Genomic DNA, 18,215 nt, shown 5'->3' with positions numbered 1-18,215 from the left:
TACAGGGATGTGAATGTGACACACGCAGATGAACGGTCCCGACAGGCTTTCAGTAATGTCCGCGTACGCTACATTGCACATCTTATAGATGCTTTACACAAACGCTTTCCTGAAGAGTCCCTGAGTATTATCACTAGCTTTGACGTCCTTCTGAACCCATCCCCAAACGCACAAAGTGGTAAGTATAGGCCTTCCTAAAATTGTGTCACAAGTTATTTAAATGTATTTATTTGCGTTACATAAAACAATTCATTATTTCTCCGTTCCTTCAGCGCTTCAAATATACGCTGAACCAGCCCTCAGAACCATTATTGGTCATGGCCAAGCGATTGTCAGCGAGGATGACTCAGCGCAAGCCAGTGCCCCACTCATTGATGCCACAAGCGCGCACAGAAACGCCATCCCCGTGATGACAGCGCTCCGCAGATACTGAGGCTTGCATTTCTTAACGGTTTGCGAAGTCCTCATAAGAGATTTCGGCAACATCTATCCTGAGTGGGCTACACTGGCCAAGATAGCCTGCGGGATCCCTGTCTCCAGTGTGCCGGAAGAGAGAGGATTCTCTCTACAGAACAGAATCAAAACAGCGCAGCGAAGTCGGCTTGGCGAGAACAAGGTCACACGGCTCATGCGCATTGCATTGCCAGTTGTGGAGAGACAATCGGGACCTTTGATTTTAAATCTACAGCTACCCACTTCCCAGGTCTGAAAAAGCGTAGAAACTAGGCTAAAACATCATAAGCTAGGCATTTTGCTCTAGTTTTGTCAAAGAGTTTGATTGACCATTTTTTTTTAAAGGCTATTTGATAACAAGTCGGCAGCTGCGAGCCTTTATTAAAATGCTCACGACGGGCCTATAGGCCTACTCTTTTAGTTTGTGAACAAATAATAATTATTATGTTTTATTTTATCTGACTATATGTAGGCCTAAAGCTGAAGAACATTGTTTTTTTGTTTATTATATTATGGCTTGCGTAATATATATGTATTTATTTTCCGCTACGCACGATATTGGCGGAACTTGTTTGAACTTTTATTAAAAGTTACTTTTCAATAAAAGATACATCTGCATGCCTTGATTATTTCATTCTTAATATAGAGTTGTTATCAATTTGTTTTAAAGCTCAATAAATAACAAAGAAGACTTTTGACCGGGAATTTTCCAATTTTGTCCGGAAGATTTAAATCGTAACGGACAGGGTGACCGGCACACATTTTTTCTAACAGGAACTCTGACGGTTGCATTTCCCCCTTTAGATATACGATTTCAGGATCGGGGTCTAATCGCCAAAGACTTAACATTTATCATATGGCGCATGGGTCAATTATTGTTCTTTAAACAAAATGAAGTCTCTCCTGATTGAACTGCAGGCTAGCACGAGGCTGAGTCAGGCTCAAAGGGAAACCCCGTCATTACAGATGACCAAGTCTAGCACTTTCCACTTTCCTTCATTAAAACTGCACCTTTCTCTGGGTTTGAACATTGTTATAAACATTTGGGATAGTGGAAGTAGACAACGAAACTTAATATAAAACATTTGTATGCTCATTTCTTTACAATATGATAGGACATTTTTTATCATCATTAATGTCAGACACCTTTGCAACATAAAGTTTCTATTTCTATGAGCTGACAGGATTCATTGCAAAATAATGAGCATTTCTGTTGCTGGAATATAGACATGATGATCAGTAGCTGGAATATAGACATGATGAACAGTAGCTGGAATATAGACATGATGATCAAGGATCTGTTCATGTTTAGGCATGATGGATATCCAGCAAACACATTCAGAACATCCCCACTACAGCCTACCATGGTGCACCACTCCCTTCAGGCCGTGGATGATGGGGTCCACAGCGGGGTTGTCCTTCCCTCCCACCTGAGGAACACAAACAGACATTGTCACATAACAATATTCACAGGAACCATCACTGCATACAATAAAGCAGGGGTTTTCAAAGTGTGGGAAGGTGAGCCTCCACTCAGACAACATAGCTGCGCCCCCCCTCCCAATTATTATTGCTATTATTATTATTATTATTGTTGTTGTTGCTATAATGCAGGGGTATTCAATTGCATTTCAAAGAGGTCCAGTAAGAGAAAATGTCATTAAATGCTCTGTTTTCGCTGTCTACCTTTCTCTTTTTTGAGCACGCCATTTGAAATTACTCGAAATTACGACTGTTTCACTCTTCTTGTCTCGTCTCTCTGTGTGTGTGTTTTAATCTATCGTGCTGACTCACTGAATGCACCAATTTGATTGGCTGAGTAGCGTCACCTCCTTAAAACATTAAACAATAACTTTTTAAAACCTTTTTATCTTTATGTTTTAAATATATATATATATATTTTTTAACATTTTCAACATCGTGGATAAATCCTTATATGCTCTCGGCAACACACTGAACGTCAACTTTGCCTCCTCATTACACTCACCCCTACTTTAGTGGGAACAATAAGTCTGCGTCTATGATGCGCACAGGCGGATGATGCGGGGATGCAATGTAGACAGGAATAAACGCAGATCACCCTCTGGCTCCAGCCTTGACCGGTACTTGCTTTTGATCAAAGTCAATGTGGAAAAACACAGGTAGGTGGAGGTGAAGGGAATGAGCACTTTTACAGCCTTTTTGGCAAGGTGGGGGAACTCGGTCTCCACAGACAGCCAAAGGTTTGCAAGTGACATTTTCTGCCAGACGCCGTCTCCTCCCTCACTTTAGGTAACTTCACTAAAAATCGATCCATGTTGCCGCTCGCATTAAGTTAGCTGAAGTTAACGAGTAAGATTTCACTGTTTCTCTTTATTTTTTTCTCCCGCTGCGTCTCTCCTGAAGCTCTCAGCCCCCCACCCCCCCCCCGGGTAGGCGCACCTCACACTTTGAAAACCGCTGTATTAAAGGATACTCACACTGCTTACTGTATATGATCTGTACATTTTAAATCAGATATATGTGGTTGTTTTTCTAGCATCTGTTTTCTTCAAAATTACATATCTGCCCTGGCATTTGTGTCTTCCTTTGAAATGTGAGCTGGTCAATTTCAAGAAATAACTTTATAATTTACCATCATTTATTTTTGTATCAATGTGTTTATTAATATTACCTACTTTCATATTGTATCCTCTCCCGCTTAGTGCACTAATGTATTTGCACTAGTGTCTGCAAATATGTCCATTTGGGACTGGGCATCGTTTGCTGAACATTTGCTTTTAAACAAACATTGTTTTGCCGTTCGTGATTAGTTAAAAAATGTTCTACCCTACATCTGTGCTTATCAGAAGAAAAGAAAAAGGGATACAATTGACAAAGGCAGAGGTTAAAAAGTAAAAAAATCACAGAGAAGATGCTGAGAGATGAAAACAGTGTAATTAAGAAGAACACACAACAGCAATCAACAAAGCCGTCTGAACACAGTGCAGGGTGTCATGGTAACACATGCTTTTCATTGTCTTCAAGTAGTACCTCATTGTTATCGTACAGAGGCTGCAAATCAATAAAACCAAATCATAAAAAAAATGCGTCAATGGCACAGAGTAACAGGGTCGTGAAAAACACCACTTATGACAGCTCCAAATGACACATATGCTGTTTGCTTAAATTCACAACAACATATTTAGTTCAAGTCAGCATGACTAAATGCCAGTGGTGTGAACTAACTAAGTACATTTACTCAAGTAACATTTTGAGAGAATTGTACTTTATTTCAATTTAATGCTACCTTGTACTTCTACTCCACTACAATTCAGAGATAAATGGTGTACTTTTACTCCACTACATGTATTTAATACCTTTAGTTACTTTACAGATCTGGATGAATGGTGTGAAATATAATCAAGTGTTAAATCAGACTTTAGTTCCACCTGATTCACAAGCTACCCTGCAGTATACAAAGCCATTCAAACTAGCTGCACCTTTACCAGCTTTGAGAACACTTTCATGATCAATCATTATAAAACATATCATATATATTATTGTGAAATGGACCACTACCCAGCAAGCTCCAGGTTGATGCTCGGTTTTAGACAGATAAGATGATTAACATAATACATAGGCTAACCCAGCAATCTGAGTTCAGAAACTGCCCAAACAACAATTGTTGTTGTTGCTGTTTACACTCCGTCTGATGCAAATTGAAAACAAGTGCACGACAGGGAGGCACTGCTACCTTTGTTTGTCTCTGTTTTGTCATGAATTTCTTGTGTAGCATAATGAGCTATACTACAAAAACTTCTCATTTTGCAACCCTGTGCATAATGAGAATAAAGAATCCTTGAAGTGTCTCCTTGTAGAGCAGGATAGGACGTAGAATTGCATGCTGTTAAAATTGCAGCAAATCACTCTTATGAACAATATTATAGGAAGAGTAGAAGAAGTATGGATAGATAACTATCTTTGTTTGCCTCTGTTTTGTCATGAATTGCTTGTGTAGCATAATGAGCTATATTACAAAAACAGCGGGAAGGGGTGTGGTGGTGCAGCAGGTCTGTGAGGTAAGGGGGGGGCTGGTTGTTGAGGGCTTTGTGAGTAATCAGGAGGACTTTGAAATCAATTATTTGACGGACGGGGAGCCAGTGGAGGTTCTGGAGGACGGGAGTGATGTGGCCTCGGGAGCGGGTGTGGGTGCGGAGGCGGGCAGCAGAGTTCTGGATATGTTGGAGTTTATTGAGGAGGTTGGATGTTATGCCGTAGAGCAGGGGTGTCAAACTCAAATACACAGTGGGCCAACATTTATAAATGGGTACTAGTCGAGGGCCGGACTGGTTCAATGTTTATTGCAGAACTTATTGAAGTGAACTTACTGCACATATTAAACCTGGAACTAACAAAGCTTAAATTATTGCCTATAAAAACAACATTAAAGGTTAAATTATCAGTTGCATTCATTTCTTATTGCTCTATATGCAGCTTTTCTTATGATTACATTTTTCCACAGGCCAACAACAGCTTCAAAAAAACATGCCCTGTTGTCGCTAGAAAAAAAGTGCAGAAGGAAACATCCATTGAAACTCAGTGTGCTGCTCTGTGATGCTAGTTCAAGCAGATACTTGGCATCTCATCTTGGGTGCAAGGTCATCAATGTTTGGGCTCAGGCTCTGAGCTGAGGAGATCCTCAGGATTGAGTGAAGGTGTGCGTGCAATATACCGACGGACCAGATCTAATAGTAATTAGAAATTATCCTGCGGGCCAAAATTAAATCCACAAAGGACCTGATTTGGCCCCTGGGCCTTGAGTTTGATACATGTGCCATAGAGGATGCTATTGCAGTAGTCGAGTGGTGATGTGAGGAATGCATGAATCAGGGTTTCAGCAGCAGAGGAGGAGAGTGATGGGCGGAGACGGGCAATGTTTTTGAGGTGGAAAAAGGCGGTCCTGGTGATGTGATTGATGTGGTGGTTGAATTTGAGCTGACTGTCGAAGATGACTCCGAGGTTGCGGATGTGAGGGGGGGAGATAGAGTGTGGCTGTCAATGGTGAAGTTGAAATTCTGGATGTCTTTGGTATGGGATGGGGGGCCGATGATGATGATGTCTGATTTGGCACTGTTCAGTTGGAGATAGTTTGTTTGCATCCATTCTTTTATTTCTGAGAGACAGTTGGTGAGAGTGGAGTGTGTTGTGGGGGGGATGGTTTTTGTTGAGATATAAAGTTGGAGGTCATCGGCCTAGCAGTGAAATTGAAGGCTGTGGCGACGAATGATTTTGCCAAGGGGGAGCATGTAGAGGATGAAGAGGAGGGGGCCAAGCACCGAACCCTGGGGGACACCTTGGGACAGAGGAGCAGTGGAGGAGGTGCAGTTGTTGATGTTGATAAACTGATGTCTGTCTGTGAGGTAGGATTTCAGCCAGGAGAGTGCAGTGTCAGTGATGTTGAGTGATGATTCGAGGAGGGACAGCAGCATGGTGTGGTTGATGGTGTCGAATGCTGCGGTGAGGTCGAGGAGGATGAGGATGTTCAGGTTGCCGGAGTCAGAGGAGAGGAGGAGGTCGTTTGTGATTTTCAGAAGAGCTGTTTCTGTGCTGTGTTTTGATCGGAAACCGGATTGAAATGGCTCAAAGAGGTCATTGGAGCTGAGGTGGGATTTAAGCTGTGAGGCAATAACACGTTCAAGTATTTTTGACAGAAAGGGGAGATTTGAGATGGGCTGGAAGTTGGACATGATGTCAGGTGTGAGTCCAGGTATTTTGAGAATGGGTGTGACAAGAGCCAGTTTGAGAGAGGGGGGAACTGATACAGATCTGAGGGAGGAGATAATGATGGTGACGATGAGTTGGGAGATGGCAGGGAGGCTCTCTTTAACACATTTGGAGGGCATTGGGTCAAGTGTGCAGGTGAAGTTAATTCCAGTCATGAAGTCAGACAGTTGCATGGGGGTCACAGGGGAGAAGTGGGACAGGGGCTGTGAGGTGAAGGGGGGGGAGCCAGGAGGGGAGGTGGGGGCAGTGTCCTGCATCGGGTCGGGTACCCGACGGGTGACCCGCTAAAAAAGTGATTCCCGGGTGGTATTTTTTGAAACGCTTTTTTCCGGGTTCGGTTCTGGGTAAAACAAAGATGATGCGGGTCGGGTCGCGGGTGTTGCATAATAAATATATTAAAATGATAATAATTTAGTTTAATGTTTAAATCCTCAGACCTCTCCCCCTCGGGACCGCGCATAATCATAACCTCTGCAGTGCATCAATCTGCTGCTGAGCGCGCCACATTCAAAATGGCTGAGGTGAAGCTCTCTAGCGTAGAATACAGCATTTTCAATAACACTTCCTCAAGAGCGAAATCCAACGTCTAGGAGGCTTTTGGTGTCATCCTAGATGGAGAAAATAACCAACATCCCATGCTTTTTGAGACAAATATGCAACTGCGTGTGTTAATAATTGCACGTTTTCACTGCTGATATACTGTATCCCGGGTTCGGGACGGGTTGCAGATCTAATTGCCAATATGTGCGGGTAGCGGGGCGGGTTTGGTATTGCACGTCGCGGGTGCGGGGCGGGAGCGGCTCTTGAAAATCAGACCCGTGCAGACCTCTGCGTGGGGGGTGCTGATAACGCAAGACACAAGGGCGGAGAGGGCGTCCACCCCCGAGAGCGGGGGGGGTGGGGTGATTTTATTTTGTCTTGAGCCGTCCCATACTGTCTTATTACGTTATTTGGCTCGGCTCTCTTAAAGCGCCGGCTGTGTCGGCTCCCAAACGGCTCTTCATGTTACCACAGTTTACCACGGAAACTCAGTTTTGCCGCTGCGAGGCTCTGGTGCTCGGCAGCTCACGCGCGTGCTCCACTAGCTCATCGCGTCCAAATCACGCACGTTCCGTTTTGTCCTGTAGCAGGCACCGCCAATGTCGGGGAAATGATCTTCAATACTCCGAAAATAATCCCACCAGACTCCTTTGCCCCTCCAACAGAGGGATGTCCTTGTCCTTTTTCCTTTTCGTTATTTCAAGCGATAAAATCTCTCGATCTTCTCTCAAATTATTTATATTTTTGGACGCCCTCGGCTCGAGTTCAGGGCGTCCCGAGCAGAATAAGGGCGTCAAATGACGGTAAGACGCCCCCCTGGCGGAAACGCTGTGCGTTGGTGAAGATGACAGTAAATGTATACATTGTGATAGGTCTACTAAATTGTAATGATTGTGCTAACATCGGAACTAATTATGGTCCTCTCATGAAGCTGGGAGTTGTGTGGCTGTTCTTTTTGTTTTTTTTATCAAGCCTTCCATGACATTGTGTCAAAGATATCATTTGGTTCATTTATGTTGGTTCAAACGTTAATTTAATAAATTGTTTCTCCAGGCATGCTTTAGTGACATTATGTTGCTTTACTATGAAGAACAAAAACTTTTTTAATTTAAACAAACATTAGATATCTTCTGAAATTCCTGGCAGATAGATATAAGATGAAAGCCAACATGTAATGATATTTCAGTTTTGCTGCATAACGCTGAGGCTGATGTTTTCTCACGCAGTGTGCACTGTGATTGGAAGAGCTCAGTGGTGGTTGTTAGTGTTGGCATACACTGTCTAATTACTCTCTTTGGGGGGTGTTGAATTAAGAGCCTAAATGGAGGTCTCCTCTGCCTTCACACAGTACCTTTCACCATGCTGTTCTTACTCCTGCTGATGCCTCCACTCTGACACTGTGCTGTTCCTTTAAAAGCAGGGGTGTCAAACTTGAGGCCCGGGGGCCAAATCAGGCCCTTAGTGGATTTAATTTTGGCCCGCAGGATAATTTCTAATTACTATTAGATCTGGCCCGCCGGTATATTGCACGCACACCTTCACTCAATCCTGAGGATCTCCTCAGCTCAGAGCCTGAGCCCAAACATTGATGAACTTGCACCCGAGATGAGATGCCAAGTATCTGCTTGAACTAGCATCACAGAGCAGCATACTGAGTTGAATGGATGTTTCCTTCAGCACTTTCTTTCTTGAGACAACAGGGCATGTTTGGTTTCTTCTTTGAGGGAAATAGTTTTTTTGAAGCTGTTGTTGGACTGTAGGAAAATGTAATCATAAGAAATGACTCTGCAGATAGAGCCATAAGAAATGAATGCAACTGATTATTTAATGTTTAATGTTGTTTTTATAGGCAATAATTTAAGCTTTGTTAGTTCCAGGTTTAATATGTGCAATAAGTTCATTTCAATAAGTTCTGTAATAAACATTGAACCAGTCCGGCCCTCGACTAGTACCCATTTTAAAATGTTGGCCCACTGTGTATTTGAGTTTGATACCTCTGCTTTAAAGAGAGCAACAGCCCATGTTGTAACCATGGAAATGAACCCCAGAAATGAAGAAATGTCGAGGGACATTCATGGCTGAATACACTTATTGTTAGTCGCTTTGGATAAAAGCGTCAGCTAAATGAAACGTAATGTAATGAATAACTCAATTCAGAACTGATGTTACATTACATGTCATTTGTTAGACGCTTTTACCCAAAGCAACTTACTGTGGACAATCCCCACAGGAGCAATTTGGGGTGAAGTGTCTTGCCCAGGGACACAACAACATGCTGACTGCAGTGGGACTCGAACTTGCTACCCCCTGATTCGAAGTTCAGCACTCTATCCACTGAGCCACAGCCGCCTTCTTAATAATATGCGTTTTTCTTTTGACAAAAAAACAAATGGGTTTCTCTTGCACTTTTAACACTATTTCAAAAGAGGAGTCAAGTAGCACTTGAATCCATTTATGAAAAATGATGTTTACAAATGTATTTATCATAAATATAAAAAGATTTTAATGTAAATCTACACATAATTATATTCAAGTAGGAGCCCTCTTCATCAAATGCATATTTGGAGTTTGTCATTTAAATACATTCTTTAAGCCTGCATGTAGAAAAAATACTTTGGAATACAAAGAAATTATTTTAACAAACCACATTTTTCTGTGTGGATTTATTTAAACCATTTCAGTTTTTTTTTTATTTAAAAGGATTTGTGAATCTTTCTGGCTGCGTTCATTATATTTGAGATTGGTCTGTCTTCACAGTCCTGCAAATCAAACAGAAAAACACATTGTTGGTCCATCCTTTTTAATAATGAATCAACCTGATTTAATCCCCTCCCCCTTTCTCTGGGCTTTTAAAATAATTATTTCTTGATAAAGCCATCCACCCTAAGAACATGACATAATGCCCTCCTTATCCCCTGCTAGAGGACTCTCTCTGAATGTGAAGACTTGTTGTTACCCTGCTAAATGACTGGTCATTCCTCGATTACTTGTCCAACAGCAGCTTCAGTCACTCTTGTGACACTCTTGTGTCATACTGCTGAATGGGCACTGTTGTACCACCCATTCTTTCCCACATTCATCCTGACCTTTTGTGTCCTGCAGTGGTGGGAGAAGTACTCAGATATTGTACTTGAGCAAAAGTAGAAGTACTCAGATCTTGTAGTGAAAGTAGAAGTACTCAGATCTTGTACTTGAGTAAAAGTAGAAGTACCAGAGTGTAGGAATACTCTGTTACAGTAAAAGTCCTGCATTGAATGTTCCTCAAGTAAAAGTATAAAAGTATTATCATCAAAATATAGTGAAAGTAGTCTGTGTAGTATTGTGCAGATTGGTCCATTTCAGAATAATATATATGATATGTTTTATAATGATTGATCATGAAAGTGTTCTCAAAGCTGGTAAAGGTGCAGCTAGTTTGAATGACTTTGTATACTGCAGGGTAGCTTGGGAATTTACTCCAGGTGGAACTAAAGTTTAACACTACAACCGCCAGAGGTCGCTGTATACCTAAAACCGTCAACGGATAAAATGTACCCTCTATTGATTTGCAAGGTACAATGTTATTTTATTTATCATACAGAACAGTGAGTTTTGATCGCACAGGGATGACATTTATACCGATAGAATCTGTGGACTCTCAGCTTTTCATGACATAGTTTGTGCAGATAGCATGAAGTATAAAATATCGCTACAAGTGCTGATTTAAACGCTTGGTGTTAGACTTGTGTTTTGTTTAGGTACAAATCTCTCAATCTCTCTCTATCTATCTATAACTATCTATCGATCCATCTGTAATGTTCTGTTCTATGGACATATAATTGTCTACATAAACAGACGACGCGGACTACTTCTCTCATTCCGAGTGTCCATTTATTCAACTGGCACGTAACCTGCACACATGCATTACGTCCTCAACGTGAGCTCAGTCATCCAAGATCTTGTATTCTCCAAGATGTTACACTATCTATAACTATATATCTATCTCTCTCTTTCTCTATCTATCTATCAATCTCTCTCTATCTATCTCTCTATCTATAAGGAACCGCAGTAGACAAAAGGCGTTGCTATAGCAACACGTCATGTTTACGCTGCATTTTATATGAGGTAAATATTACCCGCTGGCGGATATGGGTATACATGGCAATTTATTTGGCGATTTTTTCAATCTGACTTCCTATTGACCATTTTTAATAACAGAGGGTGCTATATAACACACTTTCAGGAAAAGTCACAGACTGGGAGACTTTAATATGTTATGGAAAAAGAGTTACATACAATAAAAAAAACAGCTGCGGGTAAAATTTACCCATTGGCGGTTCTAGTATTCAATTGTAACCTCTTAAGCCCCACGGACCCGGTTCCGGGGCCAACAACGCGTCATTTGCAGAAAACAACGTCTAAAGAACCTTAATATTTAATAAACTATGAATATTTTATATCCATATAACGGGAAAAAAACTAATTTAACTGATCTTTTTCAAAAAAAACACACAATGCTAACAGTGAGCCTCTGAATTAGCCCCGAGCAAAAAATGCTAACCTATTACTGCACCGAAAATCGTACAATCGTAAAAACGTACATCAAAGCACGTGGCGCTAGGTAGCCCACAACGCTAACATGGCTTACCTTCGTCTTTGTCTGGTCTAAACTGGTCTTCAATGGCATTAAAACGATAACAACGATGATGTAGTTAATCCATAGGTTAATATCCAATGTAGCTCTTTCCCCTTTGAAATGTTCTGATAATACATAAGCAATAAAACTGCAATTCCGTTTTAAAATAGTAGAGCAGGCCATTCTTACGCTCTGTAGCAAGATTGAATGCGCGAAGACGTCATCTTTTTTTTTTAACATGAGTGTGTGCGGGACGATTTCCCTTCGATTCTATTGGCTCTAACGGTCAGAAAGAGATGTCACATGTCAAAATCGAACAAGGGGGGCCAGAGATATGGAAAATCCACCCAAATGGCCCCAGAAGAAGTTATTTTTGCTAAATCTGTCTAAAAAGTTCAAATATCACTTGTTTTGCATCAATCTTGATACAGGGTACTTATTATATGTTGCACTTTGGATTCCTAAAGCTTTTAGTCTACTAACCCATCATCCAAGGTTAATTTTCACTATAAGTACAAAATACTCTTTGGACGGACACTATAATTTACAGTTTTTTACCATGTTCAATCTGAATTTTCTTTAAAATAAAAAACATCTATATTGATTCTGATTTTTCTACATCCAACTCACAGGTTTATCATTACTTCGAGAAAAAAGATTATTAATTTAACCCTTTTAGAAGGGAAGATATGGTCATTTGTTCTGGGAATGTCATTTTCGAGCCTGAAACCTGAAAAACAGACTTGGGGCTTTAAGAACAAGTCTAATAATAGTAATAATAATAATAATAATAATAGATTGAATTTGTATAGCGCCTTTCAATGGACCTAAGGCCGTTTACATGGTGAACAATCAACAAACAAACAAACAAAAGGGGCAAATAATAAAGTAAACAAATCAAATAAATAGCAGTAGGAGTGGAAACAGGGGGACTGTGATGGTTTAGGGGTCAAAGGCCATGGTGAGTTTTTAATGATGACTTGAAGATGTCCAGGGAAGCAGCATTGCGGATCTCTGCAGGAAGTGCATTCCAGATGGTTGGGGCCGCAACACACAAGTCTACTCAGTTACTTTCAACCACTGGTGTCCCGCCCTCTCCGACAGGACATTTCAGTGTGGCTGTGCAGATATTGCTCTTAACATTGCCTTCCTGCATAGATAGTGCTTACATAGTGATCAATAAAGTTATTTTAAAAATCACTGATTCATATGTTTCAGCCCTTCTGTCCATGGTATCAATCAATGTCTTCAGGAAGAAGCTGTAGTGGGAGCTCTTTAGAGGTCTCATCCTCCTCCGTTGTCTTTGTCTCACACACTCAGTAAGCAGCGTGAGTCAGTGTGGAGTTTAAGTCGAGCTTTCCTTCATTCTCTTTGTTCTGTATCTTACTTCTCCCGCTTCTTCAGCCTCTCACTTTACTATAATAAGGAATAAAGCCCGGATGCCCAAATGTGAAATAAGACTCAGCGGGATCCTCATGTTCACTTACCCAACAAGGAGCAAAAAATAAAATGGATTCTCCATGTAATTTACATCCCAGCTGGGCCTCAGTGGTGCATGTTGCTGCCTCTAGCTCAGTGTGTGGAAAACAGTAAATAAGCAGATAAAAGGGCAATGATAGCCTTTTACAACTGCCATCTATTTCAATCAGAAATGCAGTGCAATGGAATTCTGGGTCATAAAGCGTGATGCCCCCGCCTGGCCCAATTTGTCCTGTAAGTCGAGTGTGATGATTTAATTAATACAGGACACAGGAGCAGCAGTGCAGTCGCTTTGGAAACTCACGGACGGGGAAGAAAAAAGCGTGCATACGTGACAAATCAAAGTATTTGATTACGTTTGTGCATAAACCCTATAAATTCAATTGATTAGCAACAGCATGTGCAACAGACTGAAAGAACCAATGATATCACAGAGAATGTCTTTAACACTAGAACCGCCAACGGGTAAATTTTACCCGCAGCTGTTTTTTTATTGTATGTAACTTTTTTTCCATAACATATTAAAGTCTCCCAGTCCGTGACTTTTCTTGAAAGTGTGTTATATAGCACCCTCTGTTGTTAAAAATTGTCAATAGAAAGTCAGATTGAAAAAATCGCCAAATAAATTGCCAGTTATACCCATATCCGCCAGCGGGTAATATTTACCTCATATAAAATGCAGCGTAAACATGACGTGTTGCTATAGCAACGCCTTTTGTCTACAGCGGTTCCTTATAGATAGAGAGATAGATAGAGAGAGATAGATAGATATATTGATAGATAGATAGAGAACGAGAGAGATAGATATATAGTTATAGATAGTGTAACATCTTGGAGAATACAAGATCTTGGATGACTGAGCTCACGTTGAGGACGTAATGCATGTGTGCAGGTTACGTGCCAGTTGAATAAAGATGGACACTCGGAATGAGAGAAGTAGTCTGCGTTTTCTGTTTATGTAGACAATTATATGTCCATAGAACAGAACATTACAGATGGATCGATAGATAGTTATAGATAGATAGAGAGAGATTGAGAGATTTGTACCTAAACAAAACACAACACCAAGTGTTTGAATCAGCACTTGTAGCGATATTTTATACTTAATGCTATCTGCACAAACTATGTCATATGAAAAGCTGAGAGTCCACAGATTCTATTGGTATAAATGTCATCCCTGTGCGATCAAAACTCACTGTTCTGTATGATAAATAAAATAACATTGTACCTTGCAAATCAATAGCGGGTACATTTGACCCGTTGGCGGTTTTAGGTATACAGCGACCTCTGGCGGTTCTAGTGTTAAATAAACGGCAAGTAGCACTCTGTGCCTTATATCTACTGTATACAAGGGAATCTGATTGTTATTTCACGGTCAGGTTGTTTGACTTTGAGCCTATATGAGCACATTAACCTCATTCACACCAACGGTGTTTCAGGGCCGGTTCGGAGCTGGAGCTTGAAAAGCACCGGGTTTTCGTGTTCACACCCCAGCGGAGCAGCCTCTTAGCTCCGGAATCCGGTTCGTTTCAAGCACCAACAAATTGTCCGGCCAGAGCAAAAGCACCGCATACGTCATGCTTACATCGAGGCGGGGGCAGGGGCAGGATCAACTCCTGGACAACAACAAAAAGCCAGCGTTTTATCCAGTTTGTACACAACGATGGAGAAACTTAACAAGAGTTTCAGTGTTTCTGCCATAGACATATAAAGGTTTCTGCTCATGGTGAAGCAACGTGTCTGCGTGTTATGGTGGAACCTGAGCATTCACGTTGATCACCTCTCATTATAACTCATTATAAATCTATAAAACTATAAATATTAAACTTTACTTCACGTGTTCATTTGAGAACAGCTGTTACATACCTGGGTGAAGGTTATAGTTCCTTTAAATGAAAGATACAACGTTACTCCACACTCATGGTTCAGTCCACCTTAAGAAATAAGAATGACTTCGGAAGCAGTTGTGTTTTAAAAAAAATTGTTTTGACACGAGTACACTTTTTTAAAAGAAAATAGTCTAAAGTTTCTAAACCACAGAAATGACTCCGGAAAAGCTGCAGATAGAGCCATAAGAAATGAATGCAACTGATTTTATCCGCGCGGTTTGGCTTTATGAAGCAGGCACGCAAACGGTTACGTCATGACGCAAACGATGACGCAATGACGCATTACCAGTCGGACTCCGGGCAGTGTGAAAAGAGCCGGAGCTAAACCGAAGAACCGGTTCTGAACCTGAAAAGCTCTAGCACGGAGCTTGAACCGGAGTTGCGTTGGTGTGAATGAGGTAACAGTGGCAGCACATATACAGAGTATGTCCCACTTCTCAGAGGCTTTACCTTTGTAAAAGTAACAATACATTATTGTCAGAACACTTCATTACAAGTAACATTCCTGAACATTCAAAATGTAATTGAAAAGCAAAAGTCATAATTTTGCATAAAAAAATACTATGGACGTGTATATAATTATATATGTTACATTTCTAGATAATATTGTTGCATCTAGTAGTACTGTTGAAAAAATAAGTTCTGATTGACTTTTTGTAAAATATTAAAATAATTTGACTCTTTTGTGAGTAATTCTAGTTAGATTCTTTGAACTATTCCGTTTAAAGTAGCTAAAGCTGTGGAGTACAATTACATAATTTCCCTTTTATATGTATGGAGCAGAAGTACAAAGTAAAACTGAATGGAAAAAGAAATCCCCAACAGGGATTTGAATTTGGCATGCATTATTATTATCTGTGTTTTATCTTTCAAAACATGGAAATCTGTTGGACGTGCCTCCTTTTTTCACAAACACACACACACACACACACACACACACACACACACACACACACACACACACACACACACACACACACACACACACACACACACACACACACACACACACACACACACACACACACACACACACACACACACACACACACACACACACACCCACACACCCACACACACACACACACACACAGCGTGAGGTTCTCGTCAGGTCATCAAAGACAAACTGAAGCATGTGAGTAGGGCAGGAGAGCGACTGGCTCCTGATAAAAAAAGAAAAATGCACGACTGAAGCCGGAGGCCACACACACTTATCTCTGCATAGGAGCAAACACACTATCACAAACCGGCGGGATCTATCCAGAGAGCCAAGTTATTGAGGGCACAGGTTAAAATCAATCTTTGTGGTGTGTGAGCTGCAACTGCACAATATCATCAGGTACAGCTCGGAAATGTGTGCATACTGCCATATCTCAAATCAGAAGGGAGGTGGTGGGAAGGAGAACTAAAGCAGAAGATAGAAGGACTCTGGGGCTGGCTACGGCGGGGTTTATCAGTAAAGGAAGCATTTTTGGCTGCTTTTCAAAATAAAGTAGGCTCTTTCTGCCATGTCATCCCGCTCCTCCTGTAAGCAATTGAATTGTCATAACTGCTAATGCATATCCTTTCTAACTGCTTACCCATTTATTGGCAATATAACGTCCTTTGGAGAAATATTTCATGGTTCTTATTGTTTGTATTGATCTCTGGTTATTTAACCAGAGATCAATACAAACAATAAGAATCATGCAATATAGTATACTATAATGTCAGAAAACTATTTGTAAAATGCAAAATGCATATCTTTTATATTCCTGTAAATGTAAACATCATTTCGAACATTAAATCAAATATGATTTGGGACAGTTGACCATGCCAATCATCTAAGACCACACTTTATGAGTAGCTCATGGATGGTAGTAGAGGGTCCATGGCGCTGGGGTCTATCTTTGGATAACCCTTGGAAAAATGACTTTTGTATTTTAAGTTTGGTTGTCCCATTCCCCTGATTCAACAACGCAGATAATAGGGTTCCTCCAGAGACTGACGATGAGCAAGCCACGCCTAGTTTTCTGATACCCAATCAAATCTCTCTCAAGATGATATTCTGCACACAAATCCTTAATAGAGAAACGCAGTGACGGGTCCTAAAACCCGGAAGTAAGTTAGCATTTTCAGCACTTCCGGTTCCTTCATCAAAAAGCAATGCATTTTCTCCATAGGGTTTTGGAAAATATCTCGAAATAAGGTCTGTGGTTGACACAAATTTAAGAGATAAATCACGTTTTGTTCTACGGCATTAAATACATCAGCGGTGACCCCACTGGGGATTTTTGAAGAGTTTACGTGTCTGAAAAACGATGGTTGTTACCGAGTGGCTGAATAGGACTACAGAAATTGTCGAGGCCGTTGTACGTCATTACGCCGAACACGCAAACACTCCCGCTAAGTTTGTTTTCCCCCGTGTTCTGCTTGATAGCAAGTACCTGCCTATCTTTAGTATCTGTATATCTATATCTGACCATTAGAATCTGTATTTGTGAAATTGTCATTTTTAACACAGTAGTTTTACAAATTATAGAATAATTAATTACCAGTGTTTTCCAATTTTACTCGGCAGTTTGTTTCGTTAGCTAACGTTAGCTAAAGCTAGCGCTATTAGTTAGCTACGCAATGGTTTGTTGCTTTGCTCCGGGTTGCAGCCACAGGTCTTCGCATGAAACGTGCTCGTTCTATCGTTTCCCGGCCAATGTTTTCCAAAGGAGAGTCTGGATTCGTGCCATGAGGTAAGCTGACGTTACATTTTTGTCCATGTCACGGTGAAATGTAAATGATGGGTAGTGACTGTATCACCGTTTTAGAGATGGCGTTGCTGAAAAGACCGCAACATAAGTCAAGATAATGAATAAATCCTATTAAAACCTGTGTGGCTTATATGATAAGTCTAATTAGTACAAGCAGCATAACGTTTCACCATGTAACTAAAGATTGTAGTCAGGGAAATCAGTTTGACATATTGAACAAATAACAAATCACCTCTGGCTGGCAGAGAACTCTCTGCTCCATAGCTTCTCTTGGACGTAAAATCACATGTACATTTTACATTTATATTCAATTTAATATTCCATCCCTCACATACTTTTGTATATATAATAACTGATATTTTGTTTTTCTTGTTATGCTGCTGCAACACAAACATTTCCCAAATTGGGATCAATACAGTAATATCTTATCTTAATTAATTAAGAAATATAACTATTATAATTAGTGTAGCAACTGACACCTATTTTCAATATGGATTAATCTACCATTTATTTATTTCGTTTAATTTTGATCTATAAAATCTATAAAAATGTCAAAATAGTGAAAATGTTCACGAGACTTATCAAAGTGCAAGGTTATATCTTTAGATTTTTAGTCTTAATGCTCCTATATGTGACGGTGTGACTTCTATGAAACTAATATTTTATATCTTCCCAACAGACGAGCGGACAGGAAACCTAACACTCTAACAACCACAACATTGCAAAGGCGAGTAAATGTAAATTAAAAAC

The 18,215-nt window shown here is 40.6% G+C and overlaps 2 protein-coding genes across 2 annotated transcripts in view; one reads left to right on the top strand and one right to left on the bottom strand.

Annotated features, from left to right (window-relative positions):
- The window catches only part of LOC307039451 (receptor-type tyrosine-protein phosphatase gamma-like), a 1,005,384-nt gene that overhangs the window by 308,694 nt on the left and 678,475 nt on the right, over positions 1 to 18,215 (bottom strand). Inside the window, exon 6 of the mRNA XM_079681553.1 lies at positions 1,817 to 1,883. Coding sequence (XP_079537679.1) covers positions 1,817 to 1,883 — 67 coding nt within the window. The remainder of the gene's footprint in view (positions 1 to 1,816; positions 1,884 to 18,215) is intronic.
- LOC307039445 (zinc finger BED domain-containing protein 5-like) overlaps positions 1 to 18,215 on the top strand; it is a 516,405-nt gene that overhangs the window by 173,056 nt on the left and 325,134 nt on the right. The window lies entirely within an intron of this gene.

This window comes from Notothenia rossii (assembly GCF_949606895.1).
Source record: "Notothenia rossii genome assembly, chromosome: 5".
NCBI classification, from domain to species: Eukaryota; Metazoa; Chordata; class Actinopteri; order Perciformes; family Nototheniidae; genus Notothenia; species Notothenia rossii.
Note: the sequence above shows the minus strand (reverse complement) of the source record. Positions and strands in the feature narration are given on the sequence as shown.